Raw genomic sequence first — 24,257 nt, forward strand, 5'->3', positions numbered from 1 at the left:
TGAGTTTCATGTCATATTTGTTCGTGCTATTTTTGCCTAAGTCTAGGTACATGTTGTATATGTCATTTTAAGCTTTATGTTTCAAGTTGTAATTTAAAGTTAAGAATTTGTAAGTTGTAATATGTAATTGAGATGTTGTACTTGCACAATGAATACTTGATGTAATATGATGGAAGGGCTTTAGGCCTATTTTAGGATTATGATTTTGTGTATGTTTAGAAAATGCATGTAAATGGACATTGGTGATTGAAATAAGTCAAGGATTAATAAAGTGAGTAATATGGTATGAATTGTGTAATAACTATAAACTGAGTTGGGTTGTAAGTTCCCCAAGGCATTGTTGGTCCTTGTGCGTGCCACCCATTGGTTATTAGGTACATTTGAGGTACTAGAAAGCAATTGCAAACTTTGGGATTTTTGTAAAAACAAAGGAATCTCTGGCGAATTTTTTGTAGAATTGGCAGAATTTAGGCGAACTTCGGGAGAGCATATCTCCCTCCACAGAGGTCCGATAGGGACGTTCCATACGCTATTTTGAAGCTTGAGATGTCCTATATCTTATGGTAAAATTTGATAGAATTCTGGGTTGAACGTCGGGCTGGAGAAGGCAGAGAGTGAAGACTTGCCATTTGCTCACTGCACTTGTGGCAGTTCTGGACCGGTTTTGGAAAATTTATTCCTGCTTCGTTTCTTAGTCATGTCAAAAGAGATTGAAATAACATGTCCAACTTCGGGCTGGAGAAGGCAGAGAGTGAAGACTTGCCATTTGTTCCTGCACTTGTCCAACTTCAAACGGCGATATCCGGAGCAAACGAGATTGAAATAACTCGTGCGATAGCTTCCTAGAAAGGTAATTGAGTGTAGAATAACATGTCAAAAGATGGGAGGCTTGTAGAATGCATTTTTTCTGCTGAAAAAAAAAGACCGAACCTTGTTCGGGTATGTAGAAAACGTAAAATTGAGAAATTAGCTAAGTGAGTTTATGGGAACTCCTTAGTGACTTGTAGTAACTAAAATAAGTTATAAAAGTAGTCTAAATAATTATTCTGTAAAGAGTATACAGTTACGGTCACAGCTTTTAATTATTACGCTCTTTATTATTTTAAATGCTCGCGTAATAAATTGAAAAAGTTTACTCGCATTTTTATAAATGAATTGTTGTGATTGTAACTGCGCTTAATATCATATTTAATGTTAACAATACCGGTGTACAACGGGCTGTTACACTAAGCACCTGCAATGAATTGCAAATATGAGAACCACAACCGGTATTCAATACCCATGAAGTCGGATTAGCACAAGAATAATTTATCTCAATCATGTAAATACCTGAGGTAGAAGCATCACCATGCTTCTTGTCCTTCACACTCTTCGGGTAGTCTGGACAATTCCTCTTCCAATGGCCTTTCTTGCCACAATGGAAACACTCAGCATCGCTTTTGTCCTTGGGTGCATTCTTACCCTTCCTTTTGCCTTTCTTCTTCTTGGCTTTTCCTTTAGGCTTGAGGGAGTTGCCTTTTGCAGGCTCCTTGCCCTTACCCTTGGCCTTACTAGGCCCACCAATCAGAAGAGCTTGTGTCTTATCCTTCTTGATAGACACTTCAGTAGTTGTTAACATACTTAACAATTCAAGCAAGCTCACAAGCATCCCGTGCATGTTGTAATTCATAATGAATTGAATGAAGGAAGGTAAAAGTGAGGTGAGGACTAAGTCATTACTTAGCTCGGCATCCATCACGAAGCCTAGATTTCCTAGCCTCTCAATGAGTCCGATCATCTTAAGAACATGACTTCTCACAGACATGCTCTCAGACATCCTGCATGAGAACAATTCTCTAGAGGCCTCATACCTCTCATGCCTGCCTTTAATATCATACAACTCCTTGAGATGCAAGATAATAGAGGGAGCATCCATATACTCATGTTGCTTTTGCAGTTCAGGTGACATGGATGCCAACATAATGCAAACTGCCATCACATTGTCATCCATGTGTTGTTTATGAGATCCGAAATCGAAACCTTCATAACCAACTTCCCCTTCCTTAGGAGCTACAGGTAAATCAACATCTAGAACATAAGCTATCTTTTCGGCCCTAAGAACAATTCTCAAGTTCCGATACCAGTCCATAAAGTTTGAACCGGTCAGTTTGTTCGTGTCGAGTATAGAGCACAGTGACAGTGGATTAGTCATACTAATAACTGAAAAAGATGTAAAGATAAATTAATTAATATATTGTCATGTAATAAGAACAAATTATTAATGACTTTAAATAATATGCCCCTCCCACTATTTTATCCAAGTCAATGACCCTTAAAATCTGACTTAGGGTTATTCTACTTTTAGATTTTACCTTAGTGGGATTTTAAGAGTACGATTATTTATTTTAACCCTCGTCTGAGACCGCAAGATTAAATTAAACGATGGGTTGATCCTTATCAACAGTATCTCATACATTCTCTTAATATTAGGTTGACAACTCCTTGTCACTTAGTGGTGCATCTCATGCAACCAACCTAGCACTATTACCCTAAGCACATAAGCCTGGTTGAGCCTGCAACTCATGCACTCAGTTAAGCACTAACCAGCACCCTAAGTGTCTTACACTTCTAATACTTCTCTTACTTAACGAAACAGTGGGTCCCAATTGAGTTGTGGAGCACCACTATTTAGAGGAGGTTTGAGTAATATTGGTGGTGGGAGGTAATCATGCGCTTAATAATAAATTCCTTTAAGGGTTTCTTTTATTTAGGGTTTACTAAGTCTCATCAAACGCATATGTATTATTATCATGCTAGTCGTAACCTATGTCAAACATCTATCGGATTACACTAGTCGTAATTGGACGTGCACAATAAAGCATACAAACGTGATTTGTCCAATTCATGCATACTAGTCGTTTTAAGTAATAAAAGCATACATCTGTGATACACTATCTCATGCATACTAGTCGTTTTAAAACATACAAGCATATAAAACATTTTTATTTGGTACGGTCATGGTTCTTGCGCATTCTTCCATCTTGCTCCTTTGCTCCTTAGGCCACGGCTCCTCGTCTAAACGACACTAGCCTAATTCTCTAATTACAAAATAATTAAAGAAACTCCAAAACATCTTTAGAGGGACAAATGAAAAATACAAAAAAATTTAAAATTCAAATTTACACCTCTAATTTAAATAGAGCAAAATTACACCTCTAATTTAAAATTAAGAAAAAAATTTGAAATTTAAAATCGGGCACCATGACCATCCCCTTCCAATTTGCACCTGAAAAGTTAAACAACTTGCAAGCACACAATTTTATATTAAATATATTCTCACATATATTTTGATAATTTAACAATTAAAATATCAAAACAAGAATCAAAATTTAAAATCTCCTAATTTTCTCCAAATGGTTGAATCATGCATCTTCATACATAATTCAAATCTTTGTCAATTCTTTCTCAAAGAACACAAAAATTAAACCATACATACAACCATAATTTTAATATGGCCGAACCATACATGCCTATGTATTAGAAATTTTATCACAAAAATTTTATGCTATGCTCATGAACAATTCAAACAAAATCAAGAACCCTAATTTTATACATGTGGTCAAGATATGCCATGAACTTTTCATGCATTTTGAAATATTAAATCATGGAGAAAACAAGGCATTTGAATATTCACATTTTGGCCGAATCATATTCCTTTTCAAAAAAAATGTTTCTTTTAAAAACTTTCACAAAGAATCTTAAAGAAACAAAACCATGAGTACACGTAGATATATGAACACCATAATCATATTAATCAAGTTCATGAAAGGACAATTCTTTAACGTTTTAAAAGCATTGTATCTTATATCCACATGCAAAGAATCAATCTTTGACATCTTTAAAGAACTTTTGACCGTGAAGAATAAATTTTTACAAACAAAGTACCATCACCCGTCGATGGTAAAGCAACCGGGATCTGATACCACTTGAAAGAAAGAGCCTTGAAGGCCGACGGCATGTGAGGATGAAAACAAAAATTTTTCAAAGCGGAATTACACATACCAATTCAAGATACATTCTTTAGGACAGAATTTTACCTTGTTTGTAATTCAAAACTCGAAGACAATCAATGTTAGGCTTGAAGACACAAGCCCTCTAATGTTGATCCACACCACCCTATGCCAAGACGGAAGAACTATTCTTCAAAGCCACCAACGAACACTAAAGGAGGAAAGCTAGGCGTCCCTTATAGAAAGGAAGAAGGCTAGGTTTCAAGGTGTTTAGATGAGTGAATTTTCAGCAAGAAAACTCACAAAAAGTGGCGCATGAATTGTAGGAGAGAGTGGCTTTTATTTTTCAAAAAAAAAAAACTAAAGAGAACTTGACCAAAAGGAAGCATTTAAGGAGATGAAAGAGCAATAATTTTGAATCATATTTTTCACCAAAAGTCTGATCACGGAGTGCCCCTTTTGTGGAGGAAAGAGTGGAGTTGTTGCAATTTAAATCTAATCAACAAACTCCTATCCTATCCTCATAAAACTAAGTCTACACCTAGTCAAAAATCTGACCTAATAATCATTATATGGTTAGCCATATGGTGCGCCCCATTCAGCTTCCATAAATATTGATTACTTGCAATTCAAATTGAATCAACTAAATCAAATATTTCCACAACCAACCAAATCTGAATGGAGCTTAATTTGTTGACTAAATGACCATCATTAAACCACCAAATCAGCGCCCCAATCATCCTTGATGATGTCCAAAGATCTCCTCTTGATACTTGGGATTTGATCCTGACAAGATACTATCAAGGTCTCATCTTATCCTTTTGTTATGAAACATCATTTCATAGCCAATTCAAATTTGAACATTCTAATTTAAATATTCAAATATTTAAATTCAAAATTCAAATTCAAAATTTAAATTTTAAATTTAAACATTAGATAATTAATTTAACTAATTAAATTAATTAATAATATCTTGGACCATCCAAGCCCATGCGCCCCTTTCCCTCTTAGGTGGGCATCCAAACTTCTTCTTGGGCTAACAACCATTATTAGGTCCAAAACCTCTAATGCTATAATGTCAAGACAATAAGGTGTTAGTGTCTGACCCATTAGGCCCAACTTAGCCACTGACATAAATGAGCTTGAGCTCAATAAGACCACAACTCATTTAATGACAACACAGAGCACTAGCAATGTTTTGTTTCCCCAGAGCTAGTTAGGTTAGTGACATGATCATCCTATTAAATGTATTTGGTTACCGTATGTATTTCCTTTCATCTCGGTTACCTTCCCATTAAACCTAGGGTGAGAAGATGTATCAACCCTTGCGGTTTAGGGTAAGCTTTAATTGAAATAGGGAATCTTCAATTTACTGACTCTAAAGGCAGATCATCTCATGATCTCTTTTACTATGCATAGATTCCCGAGTCTCGTAAATGTCATCCCGATTTCTCCGGTTTACAGATAACCTAATCCCTCACAGAGATTTGACGAATTCCTTCAGCTTATCGCCCTAGGCTTGTGTTCTTTCAGGACATGCCCAAAGGTATACCTATGAATCTCCATGTTTCAGGCAGATGAGGTATACAATCAAAACATGCCATCTAGAACACAGTCTAGGTGAAAACTTCTGGTCTAAGGAAAGACATACCCAAATAATAAGAAGCTGCTCTAATGATACTATTTGTGAGATTTCCTCATAGAGCCTCTTTGTGGGTCTGCTCAGTGCGAACTATACCCTTATAGGTCCACCCACGACTTTAGCTAAGACATCTCCATATCTGTAGCTCATGATGTCTTTACCTTGTATCTGAATACAACTAGATAAGCCGTGCTAGTTTTACCCGAGATTACTGATCCCCATTCTCAGTGTCTCTAGACTAGGAACATAAAATTTGGAATAAACATCTGGTATCCTTGAATCCTCATGATCGTGATCTCATCACAGATACTCAAGAGATACCTATTCTATTCCAAGGGGTTTATCGAGTTACTCATATAATATATAAACAATGATATCGAGACAAAATATGAAACAGGATAAAGAGTGCTTATGATTTATTTGCAACAATATAAAAGGTACGTATATGTCCTAATCTAATCAAAAGATTGTCTCTAGGACACCCATATACTAACAACAATATCACGTGAAACCAAAATCCCTATCACCATACTTGGTGAACTTCATGATGCCTCACATCTTATATCAAATTTGATATATATGGTTCACTTAAAAGTACTTGACATCCCATTTTGCGTTCTTCACATGGCACAATCTTAGTTGTGCAGTAACATAAGATATCTCACCTATACCAGCCGTCACCTCAATACAGGATAGTTCCTTGTCTCCAAGTCCTCATAGAGGATAACAATAGTCTCCGGGAACATAATCTGCACAGAGATAAGAAGTGTCTCCGGAAACATAATCTGCACAGAGATAACCATACTCTCCGGGCACATAAGCCGCGCAGAGATAATAATATCAAGTTGTATAACGTGCACCCAGTACATAAGGGAATTCATATTTATAATATATCCGTATATAACGACAAAATGTGTACCCAGTACACTCCAGATCACACATGGACCCAGTCCATTTGGTGTCTGTATCATATCTGTATATAACGGCAAAATGTGTTTTGTAAACTCACATGGGGCTACCCCCAATAGTAATAGTAGTGGTGGTATGATATAAACATATTACATATAAGTATAATTCATTATAACTTCCTCGGTTATTCTTCCAATAGATAGTTTACTCTTTCATTTTGATTAGTCTTCTGGCATGGTTTATAACATAATCACTATTACATGAATTCATATTCTCCTCAGAATTTTGTACATATTTCACAACTCTTAATAGTTCCTATATCATGTTTCAATTCTACTTCATTGCCTATTATGGCTTACATAACCTATGCTCAACCGTAGAGCAACCCACCAATTTCCTTGCTCATTTCTCCTCTTGGTGGTTGTAGAATATCCATTACTTTTAAAATATTACCACTCTGTCTATCAATCCTTCAATATGTCACGAGAAATGCCATCATTTACTGGTTCACGCTGTCAGCACACCAAGACCATCTCCCATAGACCCCATCATATAACTCCCGGGAAGCTTCCTGATGCCTCTCCCATGGATGAGACGGCCCCATGGCAAAATCCAACTGGAACTCCTTATGAGCCCTATCCAGCGGAAGTCTCACGTTTGGATCATCCTGGTGCCGCTCCCAGAATCAGCCCCATGGCAAAACTCGACCGGAATCCCCCAAAGGGATATCTCCAGCGGAAGTCCAAATCACACACATCTACTGGCCAGAGATCACAGACATGTCACACAACATGCTCCAAGCATGTCACACAAATCAAGCAATAATGCATGAACATATATTTCATACAAGTCAAAGAGCACACAATCCAACCACTACCTTCCACTAGATGTGGTGGCATGTAACAGCCCGTTACGTACCGGTATTGTTAACATTAATTATGATATTAAGCGCAGTTACAATCACAGCAGTTCATTTAAAAAAAACGAGAATAAATTTTTTCCGACTATTACGCGAGCATTTAAATCATAAAAAGGCGTAATAATTAAAAGCTGTGACCGTAACCGTAAACTCTTGCGGAAGACTTATTTAAACTGTTTTTATCACTTACGTTATTTATTATAAGTTACTAAGGAGTTCCCATAAACTCACTTAGCCAATTTCCAACTTTACATTTTTACCAATTCGAACATGTTTCACTCTAAATTTTTCTGCGACCAAACCGATCGCAACTAACCCTTCTTCTCAGATTATATTTTTGTATTACTTAATTCCATTTTTTAAAAAGCTATCATACGCTCAATTCGGAGCTCATTTGCTCCGGTTATCGCCGTTTGAAGTTGGATAAGCAATTAGCCCAAACAACCCCAAAAACAGCTCCAAACCACTCACATTGCTCGAATTACTGCACTCAATCTACTCAACCATTTGCTCTCAAATTTTTATCCTACAAACTAGACATCTAAAACTTCATTTTGATATATCACACGCTTAATTTGGCGGAGAAACGAAGCGGGAATTAATTTCCCAAATCCGGTCCAGAATCTGCCTCAGGTGCAGGGGCACATGAGCAGTCCGCGTTTCTCTATTTTTTTCAGGCCGAATATCAACCCAGAATTTTCTCACATTTTGACACAAGGTACAGGACATCTCAACCTTCAAAATTGCGTATGGCACGTCCCTAGGGGACCTCTATGGAGGGAGATATACTCTCCCGAAGTTTGCCTAAAATCTGCCAATTCTACAGAAAATTCGCCAGAGTTTCCTTTGTTTTTCCAATAATCCCAAATTTGTAAAAGATCATTTAAACCTCAAATGTACCTAATAAACACATGATAATACAGTAATAATCCAATGGGTGGCACACACAAGGACCAACAACGCCTTGGGGCACTTACAACCCAATCCAGTTTATAGTTATTAAACATAGAGTCCATATTAATCATTCTTAAGTAGTTGCAATCACTAACACCTTTTTCATGCATATTTCCATCATACATATTATCATAACCTAAAATAGGCCTAAGGCCCTTCCATCATAATTAGACATGCATCAATACTATTACAATATGGCTTTACAAATTACAACTTGAAACTAAAACTTCAAATTACATTCTTCTAAAATTTCAACTTAATTTAAAAGACAACATAACCAAATACATCACTACTAGACTTAGGCAAAATGGCATGAACAAGATGCTAATGAAGCTACTAATAAATACAAATGACATGTTCATGCCCTAAGTCTAGCCTAGGCCACACGGCCAACAAAATGCAAAATAAGAAACGCTCCATCGCTCACTCTGCGGGCCTCTTGCCCGAGGCTCCTGCTCCACTGCTACCTCCTGAAATAAATGCCCCGAGACGGGGTGAGATATACGAATATATCTCAGTAACCAAGAGGTTCTGGAGAAAACTCCACCCAATGGTTCACTTCGATGCATATCAATAGAATACAACAACCACTTTGAAAACGGGATATAGCAAGGGATTTAGAGAATGGGGAATATAAAGAAAACAAAATACGACGATACGGGATGGTAACCCCAATTCCACGTACGCCCTCGGCATATATAAGCCTATGGGTATCATCCAAGGTGTGTTCACAGAAACCACAACCATGATGCCCAAACCAACCAAAACGCCAAAGACATTCCTAGTGTGCTCCTACCCGGATCACACACCATGACCGCAGTCAACTGGAACTCCCTCCTGGAGACCTATCCAGCGGAAGTCCGAAAATGCCCGAAGGCTAATAAAACTGTCTACTGGCCAGAGACTCGGTACCTAAGTACCCATAGCAATAATGCATGCATGCTCATGTGTTCTATACTATTCATACACACTTCCTACCGTTGCCATCAACTGGCAAGGTGGAACAGAAAAGGGGAACAAGCCCCAGTACCAAGAGGTTACCTTAATTCGTGTTTCCACAAGCTCCGCAGCAGCTTATCCCTAAACTCGGTACACAGCGGAATGCCTACACAGAGGACATTCCCAATCACTCTCAGTTCAACCCATACATGTTAATTTATAATTACACATGCAATGAACCAATTTCTTACCTCAATCCACTTGGTCCCGGACCAAGGGCAACTCACTGATTCAAGATTCGGGATTCAGGTCGACGTACGGCAACCTATACAATAACGTACATCCATCAGTACTCGTCAAATAGTATCAAAACGCAAAAACACAAAAATCCTCCCTTGATGGTTCGGCCATTGTAGTGTAAATGTGAGATTTATTTTTCTAAATTTTCTTTCTCATTTTATAACACTCCCTTAGGTTGTTTAGAGGCTAGTTCAATCATCGTTTTTCCGTTTTTCGACATTTACGCATCGTTTTGCGAAATATTTCATTCTGGGCTCATTTAGGTCTCTAACACAATTCATTTTTTTCCATTGATTCAAACACTCTCCAAGCACAACACAACCCATCTAAGCACCATATAACTACACAAATCATCATCCAAATCATTTTTCAACATCAATTCCTCAATCTTTCCTCAAAGAATCGAATTTTACCCTATGGCATTCAAGGAATTTCCATACAACTTTAATCATTCCACACCTCATACAATCCTATTATATCAACATACAATCATACAACAACTCATCAATCCAATCCTAACACATTTTCAAAACTCAAAGTCATGACAACCTCAAAATTTTCTAAGTTAAAAATTTACATTTTTCATCAATAATTTTTATTGCATTTATGGCTACTACACATCATTCTAAGACACATTCATGTACAAACATTTTCCAATTGAGCTCTCTAAACACATCAATCCAACAAGCCCTCTTTAGGGTTCATAAATTCAAGCACAAAATTAAACCATTGGAACACAAGGAAACTCACCCAAAAGCTTGGCACAAGGCTCCTCCTAAACATACTCCACCATTGGAGCATCAATCAACACCATTTTCACAAATCTAAAGGAAAGGGCCGCAGCTTTGGGGAGGGTTTTTCTCAAAATCTAGTGGCTTTCAAGGCTTGGGAGTACCACCAATGGATTTAGAAGGCCATTTTCATCAAATTTCAAGACAAGAATCAATGGATTTGGTGAAGAAATGGCTAAGTTATGGTGAAATGAAATCTTGGAGGGGAAGGGCTATGGTGGCTGCGGGTTTGAGCAAGAAGAGGGAGGAAAGTGATGCATGAATAGTGCCAAGCACATGTGGCTTAAGTCACTTAAGTGGGGTGGGTCCCACCGCCACTTCACGCGATTTAAAACTAATCCGAATTTTCCTCTGATTCCACTAAACGTCCGTAAATTCACAACCTATTTAGAAACTCAAATTTTTAACATTAACTATTCCCCTTTAATTAGGCTTGATCAGATGAATTAAGAGTCCTCCATTCGTTCGGAGAAAACACTGTTTTAAGCTATTATGCGCGCCATTGGCACGCTTCCCCAAACTGTCTTAATTTCATCGAATATTATAAGAAATCATATTTCCTAACTCATTAGACCATTTTTAACTCATATTTGAAACCTAGAGCTCAAAATTCAACTGGCACGTTTTACGGTGCAATCGTAACGCGATATTTTTACCCGCGAAAAACACTATTCACTGATTTTTCTGAAACTTGCCCATCCACTCAATTTTTCGTTCTGAACCCATTTCCAGGGTTATTTTTACCATCTGAGACCTTCTACTCAATTTTTATCTTCCTAGGGTTGCGTGTTGGCTAATTACCGTTTTGCCCTTTCTTTGTATTTTGGCCTAATCTATAGGATTTTCACTAATTCATCACTTGATTGCTCATTTAATATTTTAATTAATTGATTTAAAATTGTGAGGTGTTATATGGCACACGAGGGATAAAACCCAAGTACCAAGAGTTTACCTCAACTCTGAAGACAATGCTCCTCAACGTAAGTTCCAAGCTTATTCCTCCTCTATTGAATCCGTGAGAGGGAACCAATAACGATCAACAATACAATTCACAACAATAATACTTAAACATAATCACCTAGGCCTAATGGCCCACTTCCATTTAATTCACTACCTCAATCATTTTAGTCAACAAACTAACTCACCATCCACTATTCTATGCATCAAAACATCCACCATTAATTGTACCACATTTTTCCCATCAATTTTCCTTAAATTCCCTTATAGGTCAAATTACTACCTACCCATACATCCAACATTTTCCCTTCCAATTCTATTATATCACAATATACTACCATCAAATTTAAACACCATTTACTACCATACAACATCAATTATACCATTTTTACATCATCAAACCATCCATGACCACAATAGGTAGAATTACCCATGGACTCATGCTCCAAGGTTTTCAATCCAATTCAACACTTACACATATCATAAAATTCTATTATTAACTCATACCATTACTCCACAACTCAATTACCCAATTACACAACATACCAATTTCACAAAGTATTGAAATCCCATCCCAAAATTTTCTAAATTATCCAACAATTTCACCAATAATTTTTATGAGTTTAATCACTCTAACACATCATTCTAAGCCACTTTTATCTAATACACATTTTCAATTTGAGCCCTCTAACTACATCAATCCATATACACATGCTTTAGGTCATAAAATTCAATCCAATTCAAAATCAAAGATTGGAAAAGAAAGCTTACCACCAATCGACTCCTAGGCCACCCAAGAACAAGTTTCAACACTTGAAGAGTCCAAAACCGCCACCAACCACCACCGAAATCTCCAAAATCGCCACCACAAGTAGGGAAATGATCTCTTTGTACACTCAATTTCGTGGCTCACTCAAGGAAGGAAAGATGTTCACAAGGTGATTTGGAACAACTTTGATGTTTTACACTTTTGGATTTGAGTGAGATATGATTGAGTTTTGAGTGATTGAAGTTTTGAACCAAAACTTCCCCTCCAACGATGGAGGCCATGGGCTGTGTGAGGAAAGGAGGAGAGAGAAGAAATCAGATTTTGGCACTTTTGGGCTTTCCACTCACTTAAATCACTTAAGTGGGTCCCACACGTTAATTAACTTTCTTAAATCACCCAATATAACCCACAAACTCATAACCTACGTATTTTTCCCGTTAACGTCATATTTTGACTTCCTAGAAATACAGATCATATTTTCACGCTTATCAGTACAATTGTACCGCGATATTTTACACCGGTAAAATCACTATTCATCAAATTTTCCGAAACTTGCCTATCCACTCGATTTTTCATTCTGAATCCATTTCCGGCATTATTTTTTCATTTGAGACCTTCTACTCAATTTTTCATGCCTAGGTTACATGTTTGGTAAATTACCATTTTGCCGTTTTTACGTATTTTAGCCCTAATTTCAGGATTTTCACTAATCCTACCTTTTAATCATCATTATCTCATATAATTATACATTTAGAAATACGAGGTGTTATATATGGTATTGGTTTTGTTGGTTGATAAACCAGGTTTGAAACAAGACGTTTTGATAAGAGATCAAGCTTTGGAAGTGTGAGGTTAGCTTCCATGGATTCTAAGTAAGCATTGATTTGAAATCTTCAAGATGTGGGCTTTCGGTTTAGGAGTTTTCTCCTCTTTGTTTTTTCCACCATGGTCCATTTGGATGATAGTTTTGGTTGTATGTGTTGTGATGAATGTAGATACTTAGTATAGTTACATTCATGTAGGATATGTATGTGATGATGTGATTTGATAAGATGAAATGTATGTATATATGATTTGTGAAGCTCTGGCCAGTAGTTTGTATTTGTTGTCTGAGGGTTAAGGAGCCTTTATGGTCTTCTCTCCGATATGTCTAAGAGTTAAGGAGCCAATTGATCTTCTCTTAGATTTGCCTTCGAAAAGTTAAGGAGCCTATATGGTTTTCTTTTAAGGTATCTTATTAGATTCTAAACTATCCTTGAGAGCTATACCCTTGGAAGTCGTATGTATGTGCTAAGCTATATGATGTCTGATATACTCTGTTATCTGACATTTCTTGCTCAATGAACTCATGGGTGGAGATTATTCCAAAAACTCTGCTATATTATGTGCATTGGTTTGATCATCGGATATTATGTTGGACTGGACTTTTCTGAGGTTCAGGTACGCTTTATCCCTGGGGTGTCCAGTTTTCAGCTGTTATCATACTCGGATAGTCATTGACTATTAGTTATGATCACAGGATAATAACTTGGAATCCTGTACAATATATTATAATGTAAAAGATACGATATGCATGGCAATATATAAAGAAAAATAAAAGGAAAAAGTTAAGTCATAAAGTTACCTAGGGTAATGGTGATATTTTAAGTAAAGTTTTTCGCTTAAATTATAAGTATGCTGCTCTTTTATTACCATATTACATGTTAACAAATCAGTTGCAGACCGAGTGTTACATACTAGGAGTTGGAGACAACTTAAAAGCCAAGTTAACCAAAAGAACAGAGGGGAGAAAATGGGAAACAAATCCTAAGTTGAATTATAAAGAGAATCTATGCAAAACATCTATAGTCCTTCTTAACCAAAAGTGGTTTCCTTGCCCTCTATCAATTTTTTGTTGCACTTATAATAATTAATTAAAACTTCTCCTTTAATTTAATAAATGGATCGAGTCTTCTAATTTGCCAACAAGTAAGCAATGTTTTCAGTGACAACTGCCAAAGAACATCAACACTCATTTTAGACCACAGAGCGTAGCATGTTTTCCCTTATCTTTGTTTTGGTTAATTTTCAACCCAAAAATATAAAGCATAAAAGAATGAATTGCTGATTTTTTTAATTTCTTTTTCTTGGAGAGCATTGTTGTATACGAAGGGGAAGGAAAAGAGAGGGTGGGGACAAAAGAAGCTTCTGTACTTTTACTTTGTTAGAGCTACGGATTTCTTTACGTGTGGGACCCGAAGCGGTGAGATGATAGTAAACAGAACACGAAGTGCTTTATTTGAACTGCTAATCATTTGCATGTGTATGAAAGAACGTGCATGCTTGACAACTTAACTTCCTTAGTTCCTTACGTTGATTCACAAAGAGAACACTGTCAGTCATATAAAATGTTTCTGAATCAATATGGTCAGAAAGTTGAGACTTGAGAGATTCTTGTATGTTGTTCCTGGAGTAGCATATCCACCGTTAGATGCTTGCCTTATAAATATAACATAAAATTGTCACCAAGTTAGTGGATCAAGTGGCACAAATTATTCTAGTATAATTAGTGATTTCGAATTTGAATCCTGGATATCTAATTGGGTTAAAAACTGGTTAGAAAGAGTTTTAACATCCTTGTAATTCAATTTGGCTAGATCAAATTAATCAATTAATGGATAAATCAGTAGAAAAATCTCCAATATATATATACAAAAACATTCCTCTGCCATCACCTAACAGCTTTATTTTTTGAGAGAGTTGATTACTTGACATGAGATTAATGTTGGGAGGAGGATTTTTGAGAAAAGTAAAGGTTATAGAAAGATATGGAGGAAGAGAACACTTTTATTACTACACAACTCTTTTTCTTTTTGGCTTGTTACAAAATGATGGAGGACACACCTATTTATACTAGTGACACCTCCTTAACCAATGGCTAGGATTGTGCCAACATAATTCTCATCTAAGGGCTACAAATTATTCTCTAGAATTTTCTATAATCTCCTAGCCTAGATATTTATGATGGTGGTTTCTATATACAACTATTCTCTAGATATTTTGATGGAGACATCTAGAGTTGATTATTCTAGAATTTGGGCTAGATAACTCTTGGATATTTCTAGATGTTAGGCTAAATGTATACTAAGCCCAATGGACCAAAAAACTATATCAAGTTTATTTATTCAACACCCCCCTTAAACTTGATTTTGTAACTCCAAGCAATTTTCTCATCTTGACTTTCTTCAGTATCTCCCTTGCGTAACCTTCTTTAGTGATGAAAAAACCTTCTTCTTTCTGCTTGATTTCAATGCCGAGATAGTATGCCATTTGTCCAATGTCAGTCATCTCAAACTCCTTCTTCATCACTTTCTTAATCTCTTCAAACATCCTTGGATTGTTTCCGGTGAAGACTAGATCATCCACGTACAAGCACACGATCAAAATATCTCCATCTTTGAGCTTGGCATAAAGTGCATGCTCGTAAGGGCATTTGATGAAACCATTCTCTTGGAAGTACATGTCTATTCGACTATTCCAAGCTCTTGGTGCTTGTTTTAGCCCATAAAGTGTCTTCTTCAGCTTCAATACCTTATCTTCATGTCCTTTGACTTCGTACCCTGCTGGTTTCTCGATGTACACTTCTTCTTAGAGTACTCCATTCAAAAATGCTGACTTTACATCCATTTGGTGTATGCTCCACTTGTTTTGAGCTGCCAAAGAAATAATTAGTCTAATAGTTTCTAAGCGTTCAACAGGAGCAAATACCTCATCATAATCAATTCCTGCTCGTTGACTATAGCCTTTTGCCACCAATCGCGCCTTGTATCTTTCAACTTCTCCCTTGGCATTCCTTTTAGCATTGTAGACCCACTTCACACCAATCGCCTTGTACCCTTTTGGAAGTGAGGCTAGCTCCCATGTTTTGTTCTTCTCAATCGCATTGATTTCTTCATCCATAGCATTTCTCCATTTCTTGCTTTGAACAACTTCTTGAAAACTCACTGCTCACAATCAGCAAAGAGGCAAAATAGAGTGAGATTATCTTGATTCTCCGTTACCTCATAAATTTCTTGCAGGCTCTTCAAGCGTGGTACTCGTTCACTTGAACTTCTAGATGATGATGGTTGTTCTTGAGGACTTGCAGCTGGTGAAGTTGGTGGAGTAGTTTCCTCTGATTCCATCCTTGGTTGCACATTCTCTTCTTCCTCCATAAAGTAGGGAAAGAAGTTGTATTCTTCATGACATAGACTCCAATTCCATTCTTCTTCTTCGTTGAACTCCACATCTCGACTAATGATAGTCTTTCCATTGTTCGGATTGTAAAGTTTATAGCCTTTAGAGTTAGAATCATACCCGATGAAGATGAGCTTCTCACTTTTGTCATCAAGCTTGGACCTCTTCTCATCATGAATATGTGCATAGGCTATGCTTCCAAACACTCTCAGGTGGGAGATCCCAGGCTTTCTTCCACTCCAAGCTTCTTGTGGCATCTTTCCCCACACACTTCTTGTTGACGAACGATTTAAAGATAGACGGAAGTTGCCACGACTTCAGCCCAAAATTCTTTTGGCATCTTCTTGCTCTTGAGCATACTCCTTGCCATGTTGAGAATGGTTTTATTCTTCCTTTCAGCTATTCCATTTTGTTGTGGGCTTTTAGAAACGGTTAAAGGTCGTCGGATTCCATTATTATCACAAAATTCTTGGAATTCTTTGGAAGTGAACTCTCCACCTCTATCGGATCTCATGGATTTGATTTCACATCCACTTTCTTTCTCCACACTAGCCTTGAACTTCTTGAAGACTCCAAACACCTCTGATTTTTGCTTTAGGAAATACACCCATGTCTTTCTTGAGAAACGTCTATAAAGAGAACAAAGTAATTACTCTTACCGAGTGAGCTTGGCTTCAATGGTCCATAAATATCTGTATGTATGAGCTTGAGCGGCTTGTTGGATCTTGACAAGGACTCCTTTGGAAAGCTCTTTCGACATTGCTTCCCAAGTAAACATCATTCACATAGCTGATCAGGTTGACTGATGGAAGGCTATCCTCTCACCATCTTCTTCTTGTATAGCAACTTAAGACCACCAAAGTTGAGGTGTCCGAATCGTAGATGCCACAGCCAAGATGCATCCTTGTAGCACGCTTTGAGACACTTTGCAATGTCATGTTGAATGTTCAACAGAAACATTCTATTTCTTGACATAGGCACCTTAGCAATCAAGTTATTTTGATTATCTCTTAAAGAAAGAGTATTATTTTTTAAGTGAACATCATACCCTTTCTCTAAGAGTTGCCCCAGACTCAAAATATTATTCTTCATGTTGGGCACATAGTACACATTAGAAATGAATTCATGCCTCCCGTCTTTTAATCGGATAAGAATCTTACCTTTGCCTTTCACTGGTGTCTTTGATTCATCTCCAAAGGAGACATTTCCATTCACCGATTCGTCAAGTTCCACGAACATGTTTCTTTTTCCACACATGTGATTGCTTGCCCCCGAGTCTAGATACCATGTATTATCTTGTTCTCCTACATTGTCATTGCGTACCATCAACAAAGGGCCATCTTCGTGACTCCTTTCCTCCACATAGTTTGCCTTATCCTCAATATTTCTTGTAGGAGTTCTACATTCATAAGCATAATGGCCGAACCTTTGACAGATATAGCACTTGATTTGAGACTTGTCACGTCTTGGTTGCGAGCCACCTCTTCCATGACCTCTTGTTGAGCTCTCTCTTCGATCTTCATTGGCATAGTTGTTGTTGAAGCCTACTCTTCCACGTCCACAACCTCTTCCTCGACCACGATATCCTCTTCGTCCTCTTGTGTTGCCAAAGTCTTCTTCCTTTTCTTTGAAGTTGAGCTGTGTCTTGAGTAATTATTCACCAACCCCTTGCTTCTTCTTTTGCTTCTCCTCATATACTTGTAAAGAGCCCAAGAGTTGCTCTATTGTCATAGCTTCCAAATCTTTTGTTTCTTCTATGACAGTGACAATATGATGGAATTTCGAATCTAAAGATCGCAAAATTTTCTCCAAAATTTTTACATCATCTATCTTTTCACCATTTCTTTTTAATTGATTAGTCACTGTCAAGACTATAGAAAAATAATCGGAGATACTTTCGGCATCTTTCATGTGTAAAGTTTCAAACTCACTTCTTAGAGTTTGAAGACGTACCTTCTTGACTGGCTCAGCACCCTTGTAAGAGGTTTGTAGCTTCTCCCATGCTTCCTTTGCGGTGGATGCCTCCGAAATCTTCTCAAAAACATCTTCATCCAATCCTTGATAGATGAGATAGAGATCTTTCTTGTCTCTCTTTCTTGAATCCTTCAAGCTCATATAGTGTCTCCTTCTTGTGGCTCATCGTAGCCTTTCTCCACTACTTCCCACACATCTTGTGATCCAAGGAGGGCCTTCATCTTGATGCTCCAATTATCATAGTTGCTCTTGGTGAGCATAGGGACTTGGAAAGGAACCGTGTTGCTACTTGCCATTTCTCTAGAAAGGATCTTAAGGCTCTTGATACCACTTTGTTGGGAGGAGGACTTTTGAGAAAAGTAAAGGTTATAGAAAGATATGGAGGAAGAGAACACTTTTATTACTACACAACTCTTTTCTTCTTTTGGCTTGTTACAAAATGATGGAGGACACACCTATTTATACTAGTGGCACCTCCTTAACCAATGGCTAGGATTGTGCCAACACAATTCTCATCTAAGGGCTACGAATTATTCTCTAGAATTTTCTATAATCTCCTAGCCTAGATATTTATGATGGTGGTTTCTAGATATATAACTATTTTCTAGATATTTTGATGGAGACATCTTGAGTTGATTATTCTAGAATTTGGGCTAGATAACTCTTGGATATTTCTAGATCTTGGGCTAAATGTATACTAAGCTCAATAGACCAAAAAACTAAATCAAATTTATTTATTAAACAATTAAAGCCTCTATGTCCAAATTGTCCAAAGTTTAATTCTTGTCACTCCATTTCTTCTAATAATTGGGGCATGTTAAAAATATAATGTAAAATAAAAAATCAATCGCCATTAAAATCCAAGAGTTGGAGGGGGGGATAAGGAGAAGATCAGCAGCATGAAATAGTGATAATAAAAACCCACGTAGGTACATTTGCTTACGCATCATCCTCAGCTTTAAATTGAAGACTCTTAACTTTGTGGGCAAAAAGATAGCAGCTTCCTTGATACGCGCAAGCATGGAAGTGCGTTGATGTATTCTTCACTTGCTTTTTTAGGCTTTATTAGCTTTTCCTTTCTCTCTCTCTCTCTCTCTCTCGCCAACTTGCCGTGCTTAAAATTTCTCTGTAACCAATAAAGGTTGTGACACCACCCTTTTTTTTATACTTGGCAATTTAAAGAGAAGCTTCATGGATCTAATCTCTCGTACAAATATTAGCAAACAAAAGACACGCGGAGAGAAATGGACACAGAAGGAAAGCTTGTGCTCTTGTGTTTGTGTGTGAGTTTTTTATAAATATCTATAGATACACACACATTGAAGGCAAACCTACTTATAGGGTTCTCATGCATCGCGAAAAAAAAAATGTACCAAAAGATTATTCCAAATTATTTAATACAGCAGTAAAAGGATTGTCCCTTGTTTTTTCCTTCTTTTGTTAACATATCTTTACTATAATTTCTTCTTTGTCTCATCACCTGAGAAGTTGAGCTGTCCTAACTGCTTTTGTGTCTGAATTTTGATTTATTGTTAAAACTACTAATTAAGTTATATGTTAAGTTCATATTGGAGGTATCCTTATTTCCTAATTAAAGGGTGATTTTACCAAGGTTGTGTCAATATTCATACTTGTGTGATAAGATGCGGCTTTCTTGTCTATTGATCATCTTATTCCAAAGAAATGTAGAGCAGCAAAGTAGAGAAAAGGAAGAGTGAAAGATTGATACTTCTTGTCGGGTTCAACTCATTCCCTAGGAACTTCAAGAGAAAGAATCATCGCAGTGTACCACTTGGCTTGAAAATGATTGAGCACTTCAAAATTGATATTCTTTGACCTTTTACGTTTATACGTGGTTGGAGAACAATTTTGTCTTAGTTTCTTTTATAGAAAAGAAAATAGAAAGACATGATGGATTTTATAATATTTTTCCAGGGAGATTTGTCTTCAAACTCTAGATAACTAACTAGTACCCTTTAACTTAAACCATTGATATCGCTGTTATTTGGGTCAAAATAAACAAGTTATATCATCATCACCAACAAATTAGGTTGAGTAGAGCTCAAGCTCTCAACTATATAAATATACATAATTGAAAAGTCAATTCAACTTATAAGAGCTCAATCTTTCGGGAGCTTGAGACCCGCGTTACCCTTTTAAAATATAGTAATCACGAACTTAATTATAATACTACTCATGTTTTCTCTATAACATATTTATTTTTATTTTATTTCCTTCTACCTCATTCCTTTAAAGGGATAATCCACCACCATAAATGAGTTTAAAATAATATCTCAACCCAAAATTTCTAGATATTGAGCTTTTATATATATATATATATGTTTGTACAGGATAGAATCTTTTGACACCGGTGTCAAATTTAAAATTTAACACCTCATCTAAGAGCCGTTAGATCCAAAAAGATCAATGGTATCATATGCTTACAAATCAGAGTCGTTAATCTTCTTTTATATTCTTGCTTAATAATTTTACCGTATGATAGACTTTATCACTAAAACTTAAATTTCCAACATAAATTTCATTGCTTAGTGTAACAGGTTGCGCATGATTGGCCACTCACTGAGTTGCTGCCAGAACTGGATTCGAGCTAGAAACTGCTTAATAGTGACGCAGAGAATTTTCCCTATACACGATGTCAAGCTAAGGACTTAGAAGTGGACCCAAGAAAAAGATATAAAGAGAAAATTATCAATGTGATATAAAGAAGAAAAGTTTGCCTACTTCCAATTTTGATCATCCATCATATTAATAACATGCAAACAACCGTTTATAAGCAGAAACTGTTAACAAAATTCAAAATAAAATCAACCAAGAAAGGTGTACAATAATGTTAGATGTAAGAAAATCTGAGAATTAATGGTCACGTTCAAGTACAATTAACACGCATGCTTTAATATATAAAATTAGAATTAAACTTTTGATTTGCCATGCAAAGGCATTATATACCATAAACAAATGGTACTTGGGAGGAAATAACCCTCGTATGAACTGTTGATTTCTATGACCAAATTCAAAATCCTAAACCTTGTACTACTAATAAGAGTCTCACATGAAGTCGATTACATAATCAAATCATGCATGAGTTTCAACCAAATTGTGAGCTTCTACCAGTATTGATCATAGGACACATCCTTTCTGATTGAAGAGGCGTTCTTCTTGGTGATGGCCTTTCAAGCTTCATAGATACATCAAATTTCTTCTCACCAAGAGTTTCTCCCTGGAGTGCTTTCTTTGTGTCATAGATCTCAGACATAGAATCACTCTCAGCACCTCTATCCATTGCTGATGGTGCAATCTGAATCTGGTCACCTTTGTAAGGATCATCATCTTGAGGACTAATGCATGACGAATTAGCCATTGCCAAATCTTGAAGCCTGAAATCATCATTCCAAATCAAAGGGCTCTTTCCACTCCCACTATAAAGGCTTGGCCTCTTCTTCCCAAGAAAAAGATTTTCATTAGATGGCACAAACCCATCAAGGGTTGGCCTCTCCATGTTCTGCTGAAGATCAAGTTGGTCACCACTACCATAAATGTTAAGATCTTGAAAAGAAGGGAAATTAAGAGGGGAACCAAATTCTTTCATGACCCCCATTTCAGGAATGCCTTGAGCTCCAATAACCTTTGAGTTGGAAGCAGAAGATGCCATGTTTTCACCTGCAATTGTGTGATAAGCCTTCTCCAATATACTCTGCATGTATTTTCCGTGAGCCTCAATCCTCAGCTGAAGGTGTTTTTGAACCTGCCAAATGTATACACTTCAAAACCTTGCTGAACATGCCCGTGTAAGACTTAATAGATGCAATTATAGGGACTTTAATTTCTGGTGGTTTTTAATTACCTCTAGTTGTTCATGTAATCTTCTTTGCACCTCCATTTGCATCCTAATTGCACCAACCACTTTTGAGTTAATGTTGTATACATACAGTGTCACACATATACACCACAATGAACACCCGAATCCCCCAACACCCCAGAAAGAATCAAAAGAAAAACTTGGATTTGTCTTCTCTATACCAAAAGAAAAAAAGTAAAGGAATATTAGAGGGTGCGAAATTCTCTTCAATTTCATCTAAAAAAAAAAGACACAAGTGATGCATACTCGTTCATGTTGCGGCCAATCATTGAAGACGAGGAGCTAGTATTTCTTTGCAGTTCTGAAGCCAAAGATTCCAGGGTAAAAAGATGTAGTCAATACAGAAGAACCACATTAAGTGTAAAGCTAAAAGCTCAAAGAAAATGAAAAATAATTAAGGAACCCTAGGAAGAAGAGTCACCTCTCATACCATCCTTAATCGAACTGTGCTCACTGAATTCCTTGTGGGGCTGCTTTCCAAGCCTAAATTTCTATGAAATATTGCAAAGAAAAAATCAAAGAACATAAAGGAAAAAAGGGGAAAAAGAAAAGAACATGAGAAATAGATAGTGTAACAAAAGGGTGCTAAATGAAAAGCAAAAGAAGTATGAAATATCGTTTTGTATTCAAACCTGAAGGTGGCTCTTGAGGTGGTAAAGGGTAAGACCCTTCACACCCATAACCCTCATGATTGTTTTAGGAGTAGCCTCTGCAAATTATAGAACACACAAGAGAGAGAACAATAGTAACTAAAAGATGATGATGCAAATAAATATTATATCATAGTTTAAACCAAATCAAAGAAAAGAACAAAAAGGTGAAGATTAGTACTATCAGGCCCTCCAAGCTGAGTAACAGCATCAACAAAGCGTTCATGGAGTTCAACAGTCCAACGAAGGCGTGGTTTTGGGTCTGTGGTGAGGACAAGCCCTGAGTCACCTTGGACACACATGGTTCTGTCATGAGAATTCATAGTTGAAGGCTTCTTAGTAGGGAACATTCTTTCCATCTCTCTCTTCCCTTCTTTCTCTCTCTGATGAGAGGCTGAGAAGAATACCAAGAGATTCAAGAACAAATGCGATGCAAAGAAGGAAGAATAGGGTGCGTTTTTGAAGAGGAAATGGAGGTTGTGAAAGGCTTTAGCTACCAGGCATAAAGAATAAGGAGAAGAGCTATAACCTTACTTAAAAAGAATGTATAAAATATTATTGAGATTTAATAAATAAAGCATTCTTATTCTAACATGCAAGCCTTCCTTTTCCCAAAGGCATCCCTCTCTCTCTCTCTCTCTCTCTCTCTCTCTCTCTCTCTCATTTCAACCTTGATTACTAAATCATTGGTTCTAACCAATTAGTTCTAATTTGATAATCATACATAGATCGATGGTTAAACTTTTAAATGTCACAAAGAAGAAAAAGAAAAAGAAAAGTGAATAACAACCTATTCGTACTAATGTTTATGAAAAGTAATTCATACCATGCAGAATTAAGCATAATTTTTACTAAATTGATGTTGAATAATTAACTAATTACATTCCAGGTAGAGATATCCTTTATAGAATTTTGTATGGTGTATTTAGATTTTTGGGGCATCATGCAGTGAAACCCCTCATGTAACGTTCATGATGGACAATATATATATGGACTACACTTTTTGATACCCTAGAATGATCTTTTACATATTGAACTGTTTGTTGGAAATGAACAATCACACAACACACACAAATCAAAAACAAAAAGAGAAATAGAAGACAAAATCAATACAATAATTTATCCTGATTCATTCAATGTATGTTACGTCCAGCTTATCTATATTATATTTACCTCATTGTTATTTGTTACAAGTCACTCGGTTTACAAGATAATATAAATAGGATTTAGAAAACTTTAACAGTACCTATTCATGGGCCCAAATTGGCTTTCTACTGACCCCACAAACATGAGTCATCATCTAAATGCGAAGTATGAATTATACCCCACAAACATGTATCGTACTTGCAATACATGATCATTTCGTGGTACG

At 36.7% G+C, this 24,257-nt stretch overlaps 1 protein-coding gene across 2 annotated transcripts; it reads right to left on the bottom strand.

Annotated features, from left to right (window-relative positions):
• Positions 1 to 21,231: 21,231 nt before the first annotated feature.
• Positions 21,232 to 23,406, bottom strand: LOC133304933 (myb family transcription factor IPN2-like). 2 transcript variants are annotated; one of them, XM_061505024.1, is made up of 6 exons: positions 23,067 to 23,406; positions 22,868 to 22,944; positions 22,666 to 22,726; positions 22,482 to 22,536; positions 22,221 to 22,263; positions 21,232 to 22,121 (listed from the first exon to the last, which is right to left on the bottom strand). In XM_061505024.1, exons 1-6 carry the CDS (start codon positions 23,242 to 23,244, stop codon positions 21,465 to 21,467), a joined length of 1,071 nt encoding a protein of 356 aa, XP_061361008.1. In that variant the 5' UTR covers positions 23,245 to 23,406; the 3' UTR covers positions 21,232 to 21,464. The 2 variants fall into 2 exon arrangements, with proteins under 2 accessions (XP_061361008.1, XP_061361002.1); XM_061505018.1 differs by having other exon boundaries at positions 22,657 to 22,726.
• Positions 23,407 to 24,257: the final 851 nt, after the last annotated feature.

Source organism: Gastrolobium bilobum, unplaced genomic scaffold (genome assembly GCF_033153095.1).
Source record: "Gastrolobium bilobum isolate Gb01-03AN ecotype WA unplaced genomic scaffold, APGP_CSIRO_Gbil_v1 utg10387, whole genome shotgun sequence".
Lineage (NCBI taxonomy): Eukaryota > Viridiplantae > Streptophyta > Magnoliopsida > Fabales > Fabaceae > Gastrolobium > Gastrolobium bilobum.

Bases quoted from the DNA above. Each gene is read 5' to 3' on its own strand.
- LOC133304933 (XM_061505018.1), bottom strand. From the start codon at position 23,244: ATGGAAAGAATGTTCCCTACTAAGAAGCCTTCAACTATGAATTCTCAT. The intron at 22,945-23,066 runs GTACTAATCTTC...TATAATTTGCAG, and splicing joins TCAGCTTGGAGGGCCTGATA to AGGCTACTCCTAAAACAATC. The intron at 22,537-22,656 runs GTGACTCTTCTT...CTTTGGCTTCAG, and splicing joins GATTAAGGATGGTATGAGAG to AACTGCAAAGAAATACTAGC.